This window comes from Zerene cesonia, chromosome 29, assembly GCF_012273895.1.
Source record: "Zerene cesonia ecotype Mississippi chromosome 29, Zerene_cesonia_1.1, whole genome shotgun sequence".
In the NCBI taxonomy this organism is placed as follows: Eukaryota; Metazoa; Arthropoda; class Insecta; order Lepidoptera; family Pieridae; genus Zerene; species Zerene cesonia.
Genome location: NC_052130.1, coordinates 360,209 through 380,981, shown reverse-complemented (window position 1 = coordinate 380,981; position 20,773 = coordinate 360,209). Strand labels below are relative to the sequence as shown.

Here is a 20,773-nt window from a genome sequence, read left to right as displayed (position 1 = left end):
CTATTACTTTTCCTATTTCTATCTCGATTTTTTATATCTTGATCGTTATTTAATGAATAATTATTAGGTGCGCCCCGCCGTTTCACCCGCGTAAGTCTGTATCTCGTAGGAATATCGGGATAAAAAGTTGCCTATATGTTATTCCAGTTGTCCAGCTGTCTACGTACCAAATTTCATTGCAATAGGTTCAGTAGTTTTTGCGTGAAAGAGCAACAACCACACACATCCTTACAAACTTTCGCATTTATAATATTAGTAGGATTGGAATCTTAAAGCTGTTTTCTCAGTATTTCACGGATGGAAACCGTCGATACCGCTACAGTAGATGTGTCTGCGTCTATAAAATGTGAAAATAGGGCGACATACAGAACGCCCGTTGGAACATACGGTCTAAATATGACCTAGGTACTATATATGAACTAGAAAATGATTTCTTTTGGAACGTGATGGTCGTGGTACGATATTAATAAGATTTATGATTGTTTTGGCTGTATCTTGTATCTGAAAGTGATGAAACTGTATTGGGCAGGATTTTTCGATTATCTTTATGAGTTTTTTGTTTTCCATCTCTTATTGTTATTTAATATGAAGATTAGGTTTTTATAGAAGTTTAGTAAAATAGTGTAATAATTTTCGAAAAATATATTATTTGGTCCGTCAACGTTGGTCAAGGAGTATATTCAAAATAAACTATCTTAATTTCTTGATTATACATATAACAATGAAGGATAACTCATATTATCGTTTAGGTGACCTACGAGATGTGGCCATGAAGGACTGAGAACTATCCCTAGATTAGGAAATCTGCAGCGATATGCATCGTGTCCGTGACCTAAATGGGGAATGGGACATTTATTCATACATAAAAATCTATATGTTTAATAGACATGCGCACTTTACACATTTCTTCATTAAAAGCAAATGACAATTTCACTAAATACGAATGTACAATGACTATCTGTACTACATTATCTGTATTCGTAGCGCCCTCGTAGCGCCCCCGTAGCGCCGTAGCGGGCGGGGTCTACGCGTAACGCGGACTCCGTAGTGTTGCTAGAACCGTGACTTTAATTTACCACAGTCATTGATATAATAATTTTATTTTTATTAATAATCTCATCAAAAAAAATTCATGAGGAATAATAAGCTGCTATTGAGAAAGGATAGATTATTTTTAATTATGCATTTTTTTTGTTCTTACAGTAAACATAATTATTTCCATTCACGTACCCCTTATATAATATTTTAAAGATAATTAAAACATCAACCATTTTTACACAACCGAATTTTTCTTTTTATTTTCGTATATTATTACGAACTGTACTAGTTTCCTACTTCGCCCGCATAGTCCATAGATATTACCAAGAGGATGAGATGTTTCATCGCATAAAAATAATCATTCAGTGTCAAGTCTCGCAACCATCTCCAGACACTAAAACTACATCACAACATCACTCTAATTCGACGAAAAAGAACGACAAACATTTTTGTATAAAATATTAGAGTTAGAATTATAGGTCGCTTTGATAGCGTATATTGCAACTCCATGAAGCAAAACGAACCGAACGTAAATGAAACGATTCTCTTAAATTCGCTTACTTTCTGGGGTTTAATTGTGTCATAATGTGGGTAAACCTATAACAAGTTCCCACAAATCGTTGCAAGATTCCTGTCTCATGCAACCCCCGATAACTACGGCAGTGCACTCAATGCCGCCGGCCGGCGAACACGCGTCGCGTAGAACCGCACAATAAATAACAAAGTAATTCATTAAATATCCACATTAAACGTTTCAATTGGGTCAAATTTATATGTCTCGTATCCGAAGTCCGCCACCAAATTCTATTTACCTTAATCGATAATCAATAAACGCTCTTTCGATATGATTTTGCCAGCATTAGGGATTGATTTTTTCATGCCACTATTTAGTATAAGCGATGCGGGTTTTTTTGAGAATTTTAGGTATCGAATTAGGACATTATCACTTCGGTTATTTTTTTCTGAATTATTCGTTTTAATTTCAATTGAGACTCGGATATTTTATACAGCTTCGGATATCGACTATTATTTTTGGCACTTACGTTGTATCGTTTTGCGATGTAATATTGTGAAATTCAGTGTATCCGTTTAAATTATTTAACCAGTCTGATTCAATATAAAACATTTTATTTCAATGTAATATGTGAATGTTTAAGAAATAATTTTTCTATATTTAAGTTTTATTTTGACAGGGATGTTTAATTAAATTTGAAGCGTGTCAAAATATTTTATCTAACTAACCAATATGGCGGCCGTCAAAGCTATCTAAATTCAACTTAGTTAATAATCATTTCAGACCAGACTATGATGACACATTATTTCCTTATCCTTTTATATTTTAGCATATTTTCTTATAGTATTTACTGTTCTCCATCAGTAATTGAGAGATTTTGTTAATAATGCAAGTAAATGCGTATTTATGTACAGGGTTCAAATTTTGATTTAGTTTTAAATGATATTTATACCGTTTTTCGGCGGTTTCCGCCATTTAACATATTACGCAATACTTCAATTGTGCTTAATCAGCTGATATAATTTAATGTTGCAATCGTTTTTGGAAGTCAATTAATTTTAAATAAGTGCTATGAAGATCAGAAATTGATAATTCCATTGCTATCGCAGCTCATATTTTTAACGTTATATTAGTATAGTATCTGTGATTCTATCTATTCACAATTTTTTTTTAGGTTAAAAAATATAAGACACAAATGTTACTTGTAATAATTATTTTAGTAACAATACGAGCAATAATAAATGTAGTATTTTCTTGTGTTTGATTTTACGCGAGAATTATACATTTAGAAATTAAAGACAATAGAACTCTGTAAAGTTTTCGAAACGTCGGGTTAATAATATATTGAATAAATCGCGTTTATTATCCGTTAAATAGTCTTAATTTCTAAATAATAGTGTTAAAATCTTTCAAAATGTATGCCACAACTAAAAAAAATATTCAGTATCATTTATATACGTTATTATTATTAATAGCTATTTAATAATTGTATAAAAATATAACAATTATCAATCAAACCTAAAGAGAATCATGTCAATCGATTGAAATCCCTCGGAATCTTGAGTGAGCAAAAATTGTGTTTTAAGCGTATTCAGTTAATTTGAGAACCTTCTTCGTTATGTATGCAATTTCAATTAACACCTCTCCAAATGTCCACGGGCGGTGGTAGCGCTTACCATCTGGCGACCCACCAGCTCCATTGCCGACTGTGACATAAAAATCTTAACCTTTCATCCTCTACTTCACCCTTGGGGGTAGAATTTTGGTGTTTTGGGGTGTGCGTTGATAAATCACTATGCCAGTCAGTCACCTTTGAGTTGTGTATATTTAGAAGGTATTAATAGTACGGAATCCCTGGCGCAATATTTCATTTTTGTACTAGCTGTTCGCCCCGGCTTCGCCCGTGGCATACAATATAGCCTACCAACTGGACCGATATAAAAATTTCTTTCACTATTAGAAAGCTGCAAATTTACTGAGTGACATAGGCTATATATATATCACGGGCGAAGTTGGGGCGAATAGTTAGTTAAAAATATTTTTAAAATCCAACATTCGCTTTTCTTGCCGATCGTCGATCGAAAAAAGAATGAAGATTGGTTCAAAACTTTATCAATCCCCTTTATCGTTTCTTTAAATAGAGGTTTCACGTGACGTCATCGGGAAATCCTAAAATCCTATTTCTCAGAACTTACTACAGCCATTTATTTTACGATTTAACGTATTCCAACAAATATCGTGTCTTAACGTTCGATGTTTGTTGGAATATTCCTCAAATGATACATTTTATTTCCATTCAATATTTTATTCACAGATAATTAATAGGAACGGAAACATTAGGTAAAATCACATGGATGTAAAAATTAAAAAACGAATTTGGCTTAAAGGTCCCGTAACCAAGCCATTAAATATTGAAAAAAAAATAATTAAAAAACGAAATGTCGTTTTCAAATTCAAAAATAGAATTCATATTGAATGCAGATTTCACGCGATATGTCAAAGGGAAGCCTTGTAGGTGTATCCTCTATTCTCCATTGCAGTGACCTTTAGTTTAAATGGAATACCAAAATCCCGATGAAGTTCGCAAACTTAAATTGAATTTGTTGTTATCTTGGTACAAAGTTCGTACCCGTTGCATAATGTGAACTATTTAGCTAGAAGCTAGAGTGCGATCTTCTAACGTAAGTAATAATTACATTGTCTATTGTTTTAACAACACTGTGACATTTAAAGGTCATCCCATATCACGCTGATTCCTTAATGAACGTAAATTAATTATTTTGTATTTCCAGATGTGGTTTTAAGATTGTTTAAGATTAACTCACGGTAGTTAGTATATGGCATTACAATAATACTCATTGCATATCGGTTAATGGCATTTAAAACATTGCTATTTTGAGATAAGTAATATACGATTTGTTTACAATTAAAAAAACCGTGGAAGTACGCTATTCGTTTTTCTATGGCTCAATGGTCTCTTTAGAATTTTGTTGTAACATAGATTCTAATTAACCGATGGCAGACGGTAAGGAGTACGCTAGTACTATTATAATAAGCTGGAGGGAAACTGCATTGATATTATGTCACTTATAGCCCCAACGAAAAAGCGAAGTGACGTTTAGTTCTTGAAAAAATCGAAATATATTTAAAGTATTGACAAGTTTTATTACAAATATTTACAATATATCACCGGATCACAGAGTTATTAAAAGCATTTATTTCTTAAAGCAGTTATAAAAATATATGAGACTTAAAACTAATAATCATTAGCTGTTAACCGCACAAAATTTGTAAACTCTTTCTTCAAAGAATCGAGTAGGAATGAGTAAGTACGTAATAATATTTTTCAGGTACCTGTAGTCTATAATACTCTTTGGGTAAACATGGCGTGACGCATATAGAAACCAACTACCCAAGTTTCAAGTAGCTGGTTACGTGGAGTTGACAATATTTCGTATGCTTTGCCCCAATTATGGAAGGAACTAGATCGCGTTGAATTTAATACTGTTTCTTGATACGGGCGTGTTTGTGATTTATGCTTAAATACATTGTGGCCTGGTTTCGGCTTGGAGCTCGAAAGGGATCTTAAGTTTTTGTACGGTTTTTATATTTCTTTGTATGCCTCCTCCTCTTTTTCCTCGACTTCAAAAAAGAAGAAAATAATCAAATTAAATTCGACTGTAGCTTTTTTTCATAATTTTTTATTGGATTTTAGATATAGTTCATGTGGTCAATTTGGTCTAGTTCTGGCAATTTGAAGGTGATTTCGTTGTTTGTTAAAAAATAATAATTTCTACTCGGTTGAAAATCGCATCCGACTCACACAGTTTTGTCTACGGGTAAAATTAAAGAAAATTATCTGAAGCGTTTTCGTTTTTCAAATTCGTAAAAAACGAGAAAACACGTTTAACTAATTATTTTTATTTCATACAATATTTTTGCTAAAATCTTCGAAAATTCCGTATCAAAATATCGACGTAATCATATTATGTTCATGTTTTAGAACGTGACTTCAACTTGTTGTTTTTAATTATGCTTTGTTCAGTAATTTTGACCTGAAAAGGGGATATACAACCTTTTCTTCAAGGCAATTTTTAGGGACTCTACCCACTACAACGTATGACCATTATAGGAACGTGTCAGGAACAGAAAGTCACTTCTAGTATAGTTCATGTTATCCGTGGTAACACGATAGATCGGTGACAGAACGAGCTAGTGGGCAGTCTCATACAATACAAATCATTTTTGCCTGACACCTATCCGTTACGGTCATAGTATATTACGTTATAGTGGGTAGACTCCTGTATTTTTCCCCTTTGGCGTTTCACAGTGAGTAGTCTGTATAAATAAGACTAAGCTTTAATAAGACGAAATACCTTAGAGTCACTTTATTAAGGCCCAGTTTACTGGACCTTAAAAATGCCTATTGATTATTAAAGCTTCCAAGGTTAAAACTGCTTTAGCAAAGAAAACTTTTTTAGCTTTTATAAATAAAGGTGTTATAAAAAGCTTCTCTTATGTTCCAGGTAAAAGCAATTGTAATATGAACATTAAAGTTTAAACTCTTAAGAATCCATTTACAAATAAGTTTTAAAAGATAGGAAATTAAAAATTTAACAATTATTGATTCCCATTTTATATACGATTAGTGTGAGATGTGACAATTGAATATTGATGTTTTCTAAACCACACTTTAGCACTTCAGAAATTAAAATACATAATACCTGCTTATAACGTATTGAGCAACTTCTTCGCGAGGTTTCAACAAAAATTTCATTAAACGTATATTATTAATTGACGTGGCAAAAACAAAGAAGGTTATATATTTTGGCTTTGTAATTCGAAATCTCCGTGGGTTTTCAACCGATTAACGTGATTCTTTATTTGTTTGATAGGACGTTGTTGTCATTTGGTCCCATGTTTGAAGGTGAAACAGTACTTTCCCCCAGGGACGTCAGTGACCTTTTTTGTAGAAATGATTTATTCATAACACACGTCACTGTCGACTAAAACATCTAATATTATATTAAAAATTCTAATCGTAACATGGATTATATTATTAAAATAAGGAGGAGCTATAACATCCTAAGTTTTGCTTTATGTATTAGGTAACATATTGTAATACATCGTGGTTAGCCGTTCTAAGCGTTAGATAAACAACTGATGACCTACTCTGATCTGTATTTCAAGGCTAAATACTGATTTACCTACTTATAATTAAATAAATACCATTCTCAGTTTATTTACAGGCCATTATACAAATCAATTATACAAGAATAGTAAATAAGACTGTATCGTCGACAATAAATAGTGATAGAATCAATAAGATGTAATAAAAAGTGAATGGTTGTGTTGTGATGTAAGCTAAAAGTGAAAGTTTGGTGTTAGTGCGCGTAACGGAACTGCGCTGAGTTAACGCGTTGCGCGCTGTCAACGAATAATAGTGACATTGCCGCCAAAATTGACGTCAAATTAAGAAAAATAATGTGAAATAAAAGAATACAGAGTTATAATCCGATCTGATGGTTAAAACCCTCATTGAACTAAAACGCACATATTGCACAAAAATAAACAGCAACCTTCCACATAAACCTTCGGAAAAGGTTCGGAAGAGGAGCATTCGCTTGAGAAATTAGAACGCGGCGCGTGTTGATTGTGGACAGAGTCCCACCAAAACAGCTGTCAAGCTGTCAAATTACAAATAAGGTTGCAGACCAAGGAGTTTGGAGCAAGGAGGTTTTACATCGCAATATATCGAGATAGCCGCCCCCGGCGCCCGGCCAATGACGCCTCGGGTTACGCCCCCGTGCGGGTCGCCGCTCTTCGGGCTGCTTCTTATACTCAGTGCGGGTAAGTTAAAATTATTAGTTTGTGGAAATAGTCCGCTACGTACACTGTTTCATATCAAAAAACTATAAATCGTTTTCTATTAATTTGAATAAGTGAAAGAACCATTCTACTGAATTAGTCATTCGTCTGAATTTTAGACTCTTTTTTCGTTTTATTCTAAGTTATTTCTGTTCCCGCCATAAAGCACAGTCCTTGGCACATTCATTAATTGAATGACTGACAAACATGCAATTTCTTAAGCTTATTGTACGGAACCCTTAGACCCGCTCGGCCAAGCATTTAGATTTTTGTAAGTCGTTTAGAAAGTCAAACACAACGAATACTTAGGTACGTTGATACTCAATTGTGTGACAACACCCGTGACATAATCTGTTCTCCCGTATTGTATCTCGAATTAAAATCGTTTTGATATCTTCTCGGACGGCTTAATATCATAAGTACGTTCTACAAAGATTCGTTGGATTTCAGATGAATGAATTCATAAATGCGATTGAATGTGTCGATTATGTTATCGGAGATGTATTTCTGTTGCTGCTATACAACAAATAATATACTTAATTTTTAGTTCTATAGCATTGAAATGCTTTTTATAAATGGGAATTTTTTTGAAAGAATAGAAAAAATTCAATCACGGGGCGGGATTCGAACCCGCGTTTCTTGCCTAACCGTAGCAAAAAAATTTCCCAACAAATAATATAGTTAAGCAAAGGTTGGCACGGGCATAAATTGGATACGTGAAAAAATTACTTTTCAGATGTTATTTTGCTTGTTTGTATGTAATCGCTAGTGTCGAGTCCGAGTATGTTTGTAACGGTATCAGGCATAAAGTGTTGAATCGATTTAAACAATTCTTACACCATTAGCAAGCTACATTTTCACTAAATTACATAGGCTATATATTTCTACCACGCGCGGACCCGAACAGCTAGTCTAGTTTCATTAAAAGCTCTATCACAAATTCATAGATATTTAAACCACACATAACTTAAGCTTTAACATGCAATTATTTTTTTTGTGAAATGACACTAAACAAATACAACCTTAAATTTAATTTTTTAGTTTTATACCATTAAAATGCTTTATAAATGAGAATATTTTGAAAGAATAGAAAATTTCTTAAATACAACCTTTTTAATATTTTTATTTAGTAAATATAAGTAATCAGTACTACAACTAAGTTTTCGTAATATGTTTTCATTTCATGCCTGTTATTCTTATATATCTATAGAAGAGGATCTAAAAACAATATACTTACTTACCTTTTAAATAATTATTATCAGACACCTTCAATGTGAAAATATGAAACCTTGTTGATACGAGCTTAAAAAAATAGATCAAAGTCTAGGAAACTATTGATGAAATTTGTTTTTCGTAAACGGTTAATTAGTTTCAAAAACTTATTTGGTCCGAACAAACAACAACAAAGGTAGTAAAAAGCAACTAAAAAAAAATGGTTTGCCTGTAAAGGTTTTACGGGCGAAGATTTTACGTGACAACGTCTTTTTCTCGGTAGAACATTTATTGATATGAATATTATTAAATTGCACAATAGGAACAAGGAATTGAATGAAAATAAGAATTGCACAAATTTTAACTATAGAAAATATATTTTGTTTACTAAAAAGACAGAGACTGAGATACAAGCACGCACCGATTCAATGCACCTAATTATCTAGTGCTGCGCGCGCGGCGAACCGATCATAGTTCGGTGACTCATCGGAACGTTACCGGGCGTTACACTTTTTCATGAGTGACTCCGAGCCGCAACCTAATTTAAGACGTTGTCACGTCAATAACATTTTAATGATCTATCATTCTTTTGCTTTAATCAGCTAAATTGTCTCACACAAAAAGAAATCCTCGATCGATTCTTATCAAAACAAAATGGTAAAATCATGATATTATATTAGTGTCACATCCATGATGAATGAATAAAGTTTTCATTTAATTTACCGTTTAAACCGGATCAAAATCGAGTCTAAATCAGACTGTTACGTACAATATAGAAAATAAACGAATAAGATCGTGTTACACAAATATATTTTTAGTATTTCTTATATGGCAATGTGAAAGCTTAGACCCGTATGAGAAATCTTATGAAAAATCAGGTAACCGAGGACACAACGCCGATAATTGTTGCCACAAAGCCACCATAAGCAAACACACAGAGCTAATAGCTCACATTGATAAGGTCATCAGATTCCAAGGTACGCCAGCGTGTACACTTGACTCTCATTACCAATATTGATTATCTAGCATCACTCGCTAACCTTAGTCTATTTATAAGTGACTTCACTTCTGACATCGCTTAAAGAGGCTAGATTTTCAAAGTGATTGCATTTTGATTGATTCGTTCGATGATTTCTTTTGCATTTTCAAATTGCGGGTATTTATATATGCGCCTGTGTTGTAGATGGCTCGGGTAACTTAATCGACTATATTAACTTAATTAACTACCACCCTAAACCACCCTGTAGCATTCCTGGAAATTATAAATAACATATATGGTTATAGTGATATCTTATATATAAAATTCTCGTGTCACAGTTTTCGTTGCCATACTCCTCCGAAACGGCTTGACCGATTATGATGAAATTTTTTGTGCTTATCCGGTATCTATGAGAATCGGCCAACATCTATTTTTCATACCCCTTAATGATAAGAGTAAGGCAGAACAGCGTTTGCCGGGTGCAGCTTGTATATTATATTCTAACTGACATTCGCAGGGGCACTAAATCTACGAATGTTCATGGGCGGCGGTGATCGCTTACCGTCAGGCGAACCACCAGCTCAGTTGCCCGCTATTACATAAAAGAAATACATTATACGGTGGCTAATGAACAAGTATTTTAGTGATACAGTGTACAAATAAACAAATTGACAAACTTATTACGCTATTTGGGTCAAAATATACGATAATACCACAATACCAATGTAATGTAAAATACATATAAGTCGAATGCGAAACGTCACGGGTGTAGTCTTATGACTGATACAGTTATGGAAAAGGCATTGTAGACTTAGTATCAGTGGTGAGGGAACAATGATATCAGTTGCAGATCCTTCTGTTCGTGTGAAATTAGATAACATTTTGTAATGCGCCTGAGAGCGACCTATTTTCTGTTTACAATTGAAGTATTTGTATGCAGCTCGTAAGGATAATACTAGTGGCTAGACTTCGTTTCGATACCCTCTGTAGCTATTGAGAATATATTGAGTGAATCCTATCTTATCGTATCCCACTATCTTACTAATCTTATATCTTTAAACGAGCTAAAATATATATATATATATATATATATATATATATATATATATATATATATATATATATATATATATATATATATATATATATATATATATATATATATATATATATATATATATATATTATATAATGGAATCTCGGAATCGGCTCCAACGATTTTCATGAAATTTAGTATATAGGGGGTTTCGGGGGCGATAAATCGATCTAGCTAGGAATTTTTTTTAGAAAATGTCATGTTCGTGTTTTATCGACTTAAACTTACTTTTCTAACAAATAGGAGGCGTTTGAGTAGTCCCAATTTATTATAATTCTTCCTGACATCTATTGGCGAATAAGAATACTATAAATGAGAAAGTTTGTGAGGATGGATGCATATGTATGTGTGCGTCTGTTACTCTTTCACGCAAAAACTACAGAAATGAAATTTGCTTCGTAGATAGCTGGACAACTGAAATAACACATAGGCACTTTTTATACCGATATTCCTACAGGATACGGACTTACGCGGTTTCAACCGCGGGTCACAGCTAGTATTATAAATGCGAAAGTTTGTAAGGATGTGTGTTTGTTGCTGCTTCACGCAAAATCTACTAAATCGATTGCTATTAAATTTGGTACGTAGATAGCTGAACAACTGGAATAACATATAGGCAATTTTTTATCCCGATATTCCTACGGGATACGTACTTACGCGGGTGAAACCGCGGGGCGCACCTAGTAACACATATTTCGTGAGGTTTTTTTTATACTCACTATCGAAACCTATACTGTAACAATAACACGTTTGATCTGTATATATATATATATATATATTTTTTTTTTTTTTATTGTAAAACTTTAAAACCGCTATGAGGCGTGCACTTTTGGATTTTCCAAACTTTTTATAATTTATGAAGCATTTGAATGCTATAGTAAAAATTAAAAAGTAATAATAACTTATAATGTACATTGTTTGAATTAAATCTCTTTAAATTAAGTCAAAAAGAGTCCAAGAGAGATTGGTCATGCGGAAACTTACAGGTGATACACAATCTAATAAAAACGTATAACAATAATATTGATTTATGACTGGCAGATTTATTACTTTATCAAAATTTTTTCTACGTTAATAAATACATAACGTGCATGCAAACTACGTCCTAAACTATACTTGGATAAAGATGAAACTCGCTTAGAGGAAAATTATTTACATGTGCAGGATTTGGGGCAGTTGGTTCTTATAAAACGTTTAAATAAACTTGGTCATGCGCCTTGCATAACTGTGTACCTAAATCACTTTGAATTGAATTTTGCAAAAGTGTATAAAATAAAATACTTTTTCACCACAACAGATAATACATTAAAAGGTCTTTAAAAAGTTATTTATTTGCACTGTAGAATCTATTTAAAGGGGGGTTGATAAAAAATGAGACATGATTTATACAATATTACCATATAATTTCATTCTAATTCAACATAATATTAATATTATCTGGTGAAATAGCTTTCGCGATACCAGGGATTCATATAATTATCGTATTATGTAAAATATGAAGGTTTTTATGGAACAGAGAATTTGTCAGTTGCCTATAAATTTACATTTTATTGTTGTCTAGCTCTCACACAATATTTAAATTTTGTCATGGAAATATTATTAGAATTTGTGTCAAAAAAATGTACGAACACTAAACATACCACAGATAACATAATACTATACTAGATATATATAATTTATATCACGGTGTGCATGGCAACACTAGTATACTGAAAGTTTCGAATCCGTTCACTTACTTTCAGCATATTTGACGAGTTATTTGCCAGCAAGTAGATCGACACCCCGTAATCTGTTAATCGCAGCACGCCAGGCGCCGGTAACTGGTACTTATTGTTTTTATAGCCCGGGAGCGTGTTGCCAGCCGCCGCTTCTTATCTAATAAATTAATTTATATAACCTGTATGTAGTGGTGAAATAAATATGTGTTATGCAGATGATATTGATCGAGTTGTGTTTTAAAAATACTCCGAAAGTGTAAGTCAGATATCAATTATGTTTCAATATTCTATTGGATGAACAATTGTCACTTAAGATACAGATGTCGCTTTCCATAACTTCTCAAAACTCGTTTAGTTATCAAATCCTATGCAATACTGAATCATTTAGAAAGGTGGCTCATACCTATGAATTATCCCTTGGCGTTCAAACGTTGATTAATCAATGTTCGGTCCAACTACCCTCACTTTAATAGTTTTTGTGACTGACTGCGATTTGTTGTCAACAGTTATCAATTGGGCAGTTGTGTAGAATTGCAATACATTCTTATTACGATCAATATGTAGAATATACAAAACATCCCATTTTGATTTCTAACATATATATTTCTGTGTCCACTTTTATGCGTGTCCTGTATAATCTTAATGATTGTTAGAAAAGAAAAACACCCTTCTTCACGGAGACAGTGTCAAGGGACAAGATATATTGCATCTGGGGTGAATAAAATTTAAGATGGGAAGCTGTGATTTAAGGAAATGAATTTTGGGAAACGTTCATATTGAATTAGAATTGTTATACTGTTCCCTGTTATGAAAATTGGGTCAGTTTGTCAGAACCATAGGATAGTAGGATACCTTCTTCCGTACTATTATTATAAATGAGAAAGTTTTATGTCATCGTCGGCAATGGAGCTGATAATTCGCCTGATGGTATGCGCTACAACCGCCCATGAACATTTGGAGAGGCGTCAGGTCAAATGAAGACCTTACGCCTCTACAAATGGATTGCCGACTTTAAATTGGAAAGGGATTAAGGACGAATTCACGAGAGAAATAAGGAAAGGAAAAGGATATAGACCTCGTTAAGTGTCTGTTTGTTTGTAGTTTTGTTTGTGTACTTTTGTGAAACATAGTAATGAGTTTGGAGAGGCAGAGTTAGGCTAATTTTTTTCCGTTGCAAAATATCTAATTTCCATGGGCTTTGATCTGTGACTAAGCGCGCGAATACGCGGGCAGAAAACTAGTTATACTATAAAAGTATCTTATGTTCCCTACATGTAACCGACATTTCGCGTATAAATTAATTCGTGGATTATTTTTAACCGGCATTTAAGTTCTAAAACCGCTCGAAACGCTTCTTAATTTAAATATTTTCTTAATTCTAAATAAAATATTGTTCGTAAAATTAATTTAGTTGAAAAATCTTTTAGATCGGTACTGTCTCTGACTTTACAGACCAATGTAATACTCCCATTGAATATTCAATTTCCCATTATTTGATGACGTATTTACATTGAGTAATGAACTCGTTATTGTTTACAATATTCATTAAATTAAATGAAATTAAATTGAATTTACGAGTCCGCTCGTGCTGGAGGTAATTATGTGACATCGTAAATCGAAACTCTCATATTTTATAAAGAGGAGTCATTTGCGTTTTTCTATGTCTGTTTGTTATGATTTCACACAAAAACTACTATATCATTAGAAATTTGCAAAATCATTGAGTGACATAGGCGATATAAGTACCACGTGCGACGCCGGGGCGAAAAGCAAGTAATAAATCAATAGTAAATTCATTGCCTTCTTATTAAATTATAGTTTTTGGTAAATGAAATTACACAGCGATAATTTGCTTACTCATTACAATAGAAATAGCAAAAAATTATCACATTAATTTCTCAACTAATCAATCATTTTTATTTTACATAATGTAAATATATATAAATGCACAGTTCGTTTTTTTAATTATTTGTATCGATCAATATGAGTTATAATGTGTATTATATATCCTTAACCTATTTAAAAATATGTCCTTTTCGAGTTAAACGTAACGACAAGGAACATTTATTTGAGTAATAACAGAATTTCGCAACGTACGTGACTTTCCGAGAACGAAATAAATTCTATCCTTTTGAGGGACGAATACTAATGCAGCGTTTTGTGCGCTGTAGAAAATGAAATGTTTATATATAGCTTCTTGAGGAGACATTGGCCTGGGGAATAATCTTTACCATAGATAACAGAATACTGATCAAATCAGACTTTAGCGACTATCAGTCTAACAATTTCATATAATAGAAGATTTCAAGCAATGCGTTTGTATAAAATATAATATAGTTTAAAGTTTTTCTTAAACATTTGAAATTCCAATAAATGAGCATGGAGTTTATAAGGAACTGGCTCGTAAAAAACAGATTAGTTAAAAATGCTTTATGGGGAACTCATAGCGTCTCCCGGAGAAATATCATGTAATAATAGAATAATTTCGTCAAACGCTATAAGCTTTAAAGCCTATGAAGTGAGATTTTTTTAAGACTGAGAAGATATATTTCAATAAACCACAATTCTTACATCAGATGATCACAATTGTGATTTTTAATTCCACTTTTATAATAAGCATTAAAAAAATGCCAATCAAAATCGATCCTTAAGACACCATAAACTGTAACTCCGAGACATATACTCGGTCCATAAAAAAACACATAAATCCGTTCACTTTACGATTCGCAAAGGATTGAGTTGCAAAACGAGAGGATAAACCGAAGTATTTGAAAGTCACCGAATCCCTTACATGCAAAACAATGTGGAGTATTCTTGACTCAATAGAGGTGAGTCGAATAATTCGCATTTCAGCTACTAGTGGAATCGATAGGGACTTATATTGCGGGTGAAACGCTCGCGTTTAAAAGAAATAAAGATATCAGAAAGACATAGAGAACTCAACTTTTTAAATGATCTGAAAAAAAGCGGAATGAGAACCGTGACGATTTGTGTTGTCAAATAACAAATCGTATTTTTGTCGATTGTTTGTTTTTAAACGACCTCCCATAAAGGAAAAATTTCTTAATTCGACTTTAAACTTATTATTATTTAAATATGTAACTCGATAACTACGTGATTTTCCAACAGATTGACAGATTTTTTGAGCTCGATGGAAAATTGTTGTCATTTGGTTCCTTAGAATTTGAAATATAAGTCTCGTCTCCCACCAGAGATACATCCCTACAGGGGACCTTTTTTATGTTAAAATCTTAATGATTTACGTACGTGTATCATACGTCCATACGACTCATGAACCATCGAACAGTCCAGAAAATGACAGCTAATAGTGTTCGTATTTCAAAAAGATAAAATAAAATGCTTCCCAAACGTATGATACAATTTTGTAACCAATAACATAACACCAGTAAGCAAGAATATCGAATGAATTGGCCGCGTGATGGAATTTATTGCGAATATAAAATCTGAGTAACGAATGTAGATCGCTCGTCGCCTGGTCGTTACGACATCTTTGCTACAAGAAGCTGTTCTCTTGTATACAAATTCGTGGGAATTCAATTTCATTTGCATTGACTTTGAGGTTATTTTTGAATAAGAATAATATGGTCTAGTTTTATGCTATCTGTGGTATGGTCTAGTATAGTATAATTATCTGTCTGTGGTATGGTTATATGTCGTAATTTTTTTTGCAATTTTAAGAATATCTTCTAGTTGCCTTGTAGCTTCATAAATATCGTTATCGTACTCGTATATGGATATTATGGAAGAAAGTATGTGTATACAGGGTACACATGCCAAGTTTCATAAACAAATTTATCCTTAGATACTACTATATTATATATCCTTACTAATATTGTAAATTCGATAGTGTGCTTATTTGTTTGTCTTTCTTTCACGTCGCAATTAAACGATTTTTTGATATAATTTTTGTCTCGAAATAGTTAGGAGGCTAGAGAGTGACATCTGGCAATTTTTTACCGCGATAAAACATCTCATTCTTACGCCAATATTCTTCGTCTACATGGGCAAAACCGCGGGCGGAATGCTAGTAAAAGAGTTTTATTTCATTTTAATCCTAATTTAATTTGTGAATTACTGTTGTATATATATTTATTTTCTAAACTTCATATTTAAGTGCAAAATGAAAATTATATTCTATTTTTTATATTTTTTCATGCAAACTAAACATGTAATGCTTTGGGGTAAAACCTGTAAATTACTTCTTACTATATTAATAAGAGGAACGGTTAGAAACCAAGGAGTGGAAGGTAAATTGTTCCAATCTGCAGGTGAGGCAGAGGGTGGGGGGGTATCGAGATGCGGGGATAAACTGTATTACGTGTGAGGGGTGAATAAGGGGTGACATTTGTGACGTTAAAACATGACTTTGTTAAGAAATCTGTGGTGTGTTTTGATGGTTGTTAAAAACATGATTTTAAACCCGTAGGTGTTTTGATGGTTGTGTATTTTATAAAATTTTAATGTAAACATTAATAATTTTTACTTCCGTACTTAAAAGTCGAAATATACTATAAAATATTAGCGTAGATTTCGATAGCAGAGGGTGGGTCTATTTAAAAAGGAAACTTTTGTATTTTTGTATGCTTTTAACGTATTCACGCAAAAACCGCTGGACCGATTTCAATAATTCTTTCGCCATCGGAAAGCTACAACTTCACTCATTGATATGTCAACTACTGACTACATTTGTACCACGGGGGAAGCCGGGCGAACAGCTAAAAGTAAGCCTTTTTGTTTGTTTGTCTTCTTTTGGGTTACAAAGGAGCTGGAGTGAAAGAAAGAGAAAAAGAGTGAAGAGTCAAAGAAACTAGACATCACTATAGGTGAATTAGCTCTTTACCGAAGTGAAACATCTCTGTCCTAGGAATTTGCTTAGCGTGGGCGAGGCGTTACTCTAATATTATATTATTATATTATAAATACTTACATTTACTAGTAATTAAAATCCCATATCAAAATATTGACAGTCAACCCTGCAGATGCCCTTGCGGAAAAGCACTAGAGCGTTGTCAATCAAATATCTTTAGGATATGAGATAAATGGGTCTAGCGAAATTGTCGGTCCCATGTTGGGCGTTGGACCCATGGGTATCACAATTTTAATGGGATTTTCTGTTTATTACTATTTTAATTTCAATTTGGGGTTCATAAAACCGTGGTTGTATTATGCGTGTTTTTTCTTTATTTTTTAGCTAAAGCTTTTGTAAAACTGAGGTGGACTTTTATTTATGTATTTTTATTTATATATACGAAATTCTCGTATCACAATGTTAGGTAACTATATATGTATATATACTCCTCCGAAATGGCTGGACCGATTCTCATGAAATTTTGAGTGCATATCGGGTAGTTCTGAGAGTCGGCCAACGTCTATTTTTCATACCACTAAATGATAAGACTAAGGCACAACAACTTTTGCCGTGTCAGCTAGTAATATTATAAAATATACTTTTCTAGTTATTGTGTTTTTACACTTCCCATAATTTTTATTCCCATTTTACTACTGACTACTTCGGACTTGACAAACTTTTTTGAAACATAAACATTATATACTCTGCCTATAAATAATTAACATTTTATTAGGATAAAATATTTAATTACATATTAAGGTAAAGTAAAATATGTATTTAAATTTTAACAACACAACAACAACAAATCTAAGACAAAATCGCTTATGGCAGAATATGGGCATAAACTTCTCCTTCATCTTTTAAGTCGATTGAATTTTATTGTCTTTGCCCCCAGCTCTGATAGAATGCCGCCGGCCGGAGCCTTACTACGGGCGAATCATTGGGCGCCTAACTCAATACGCTCACGGCATCAGAGGCACAGTATATGCCGTAGATGAGAACACCGTATTCATCAGAGGCTTCGCGTACGATGGCACCGGGCCTGACGCGTACTTCTGGATCGGGGACACGCCACAACCCTCGCCTGAGGGCATTTTGGTGCCCTACCCTGAAGACTATCCGAGCAGGTATGTTCGGTTTTGAGTAAATTGCGCTTTTATCCTCACGCCCGTCACCGCGTGATGTGGTTAATGAAATTGTGTCTAGTATAGGGTTTGCTACTAACCTCACAATAATTATTAATAAATATGTAATAATAAAACTTGGGATTAATGCACTTTCCGGGTTGTCTAGGAGAGCTCGTTTATAACGATTAGTTCTTTGTTTTCTCTTTTGGGTTAGACTATAAAGACATTTCCAGTCATATTTAGTAGGAATAATGAGGATTTTGTAATCCTAAATATAATGATAATATATGGTAATGGCATCTACGACTATAAAAAAGTAATATTTTTGTACGGATGGAGACTATAATAGGTATATGAAGTCAGAATTTATACATTAGTTGCTTTTTATTAGAGCCAAATCTCAGTGATGAGTACATAAAACTGTATTCACGATATCAATCAAATCGTCATCAAGTGTTGTTTTTGCTAAAATAAAAATGTTCGTCTTAAAGATTTCAATAAAAATTCAACTCTATTCACAGGGAACTTTTGATTGAAATTTAACTATCTCATTTATAACGTTTTTCCAGCCAAAAAAGATCGGTAAAAACAAATGAATTTTATATTATATCATGACATTAATACGTTTATATAAAGTTGATATCACATAAAATATATCGTGACATGACCAGGGATTAAAGATGATTGCTAACAACCATTTATTTAAATGGACTAACATTGTACCTTCAATAATTTATAGATTATCGTGAAAGCTTTTTATAATTAGTTCATGTTTGATATTAAAACTAGCGAAGGCACGCAAAGTTGCACATAAGGATATGGTTTTTACTATCCTATTCATCTAATGCTTGGGCTATATGAGTGCGGGAAAATACGTGTCAAGAAGGTATAAAAACTTCATGTATGGGCCCACGATGTTGTTATCTGAATTAGATGACTGGGTGCACCGAATTGATGATTCTTTTGTTATTCGGAATGCTTCTCGCGAGCTTCCATTCTAATATGGTCTAGGTCTGACAGTGGCTTCTATGTCAAAACGATACCCATGTCTTCCCGTAATCTACGCATCGCAACTATATACCAAGTCACTCACGAACAACAGACGTTTAATATATTTATTGTTGTTTGTAATATTCTTATATGATGCCTTGATTGAACTCGGGACTAACGATTTTAACGCACTAACCATTGTACATTTGCCATGCTTTAAAACTAGATTATTAGAGGCATTAGAGGATTTGTTAAAAAGTAATTATTATATTTGTATTTCCAGAGATCCACCCGTGCTATCGGCACACAGTAATTCTGACATTCTACTGAGGTTACCTGGCGGAAAACGCCTTAGGGACATCAAGTGGATCAGCGTTTGGTGTCGAAGGTTTACGGTATGTATATTTGTAAATGTATTTTTTGTTTGTTTTTAAGGTATGTTGAGTTTATTGTATAAAACATTGTAGTTAAATAAAAAAAACTGTTTATTTTTGTATTATTGAAGAACAAAAGAAGCTTTTATCATATGACATTTCTAGTTTCTACAGGTTATTGTTCTATCGGTTCCCATAAATTCAACTATATTTTCGAAGCCTTATATAGCTAGTCATTAATTCCTATAAATCCTTATATAATATGTTTTTGTTTAAATGTAGTGTTAATATTTCAAAGCCATATTATTTAATTCCAAGTTACCATATCATATTGTTGCTGTAATTAACAAAATGTTTTTTGAGCAGAACTACATTTACTTTTTGATTTATTTAAGATATTTTTATTTTTTAATTCGCGTAATAATTTCATTTTAACAAAATATATTTTATTGTCATAATATTATACGTAATACTACGTACAAGCAATGAATGAGGATCAGACAATCAAATTGATGTCAGTCTCAAACCCAAATATCGATTAGAGGCGGGTTGGCGCGCGCACGCGGACTGTTCCCGCCAAAATGTGACATTTGTCGATTTAACTTTTTAATACGTTGAACGTCACAGGTTATAAATTATTCGAGAAATTGCTATCATTAATTGTGTATTGGGTGCTTATTTATGCGCTGTTCTCGTCTTAATGCAGTATCTTCTTTAAAGTGAGACTAAATTATTATATAGAATAAAGAATATAAAGAATAGACTTAACTACAATATTTTGCGTTATAAAAAACGTTTAGTACCATATTTTCACTTAATTATCATAATTTGCGCTTTATTTTTCTTCTTCAATGGAAAATTCCAAAATATTTCCCCTCCAGGTCAACTTCGGCGATGTTTTCATTCCTCCCGGGCTGGATCCTCCCCGGCCGCGAGTGTTGCCAGAATTCAAACGGCTCGCACACGGGCTGCGCTCTGGCAACATAA

General features: G+C 33.1%; 1 protein-coding gene across 1 annotated transcript in view; it reads left to right on the top strand.

The window, feature by feature from the left end:
- The first annotated feature begins 1,699 nt into the window (after positions 1-1,699).
- The window catches only part of LOC119837755 (protein Skeletor, isoforms B/C), a 30,759-nt gene continuing 11,685 nt past the window's right edge, over positions 1,700-20,773 (top strand). The window contains 5 exon segments of the mRNA XM_038363496.1: positions 1,700-1,762; positions 6,791-7,402; positions 18,191-18,422; positions 19,696-19,807; positions 20,668-20,771. Coding sequence (XP_038219424.1) covers positions 7,336-7,402; positions 18,191-18,422; positions 19,696-19,807; positions 20,668-20,771 — 515 coding nt within the window. The 5' untranslated portion in view covers positions 1,700-1,762; positions 6,791-7,335.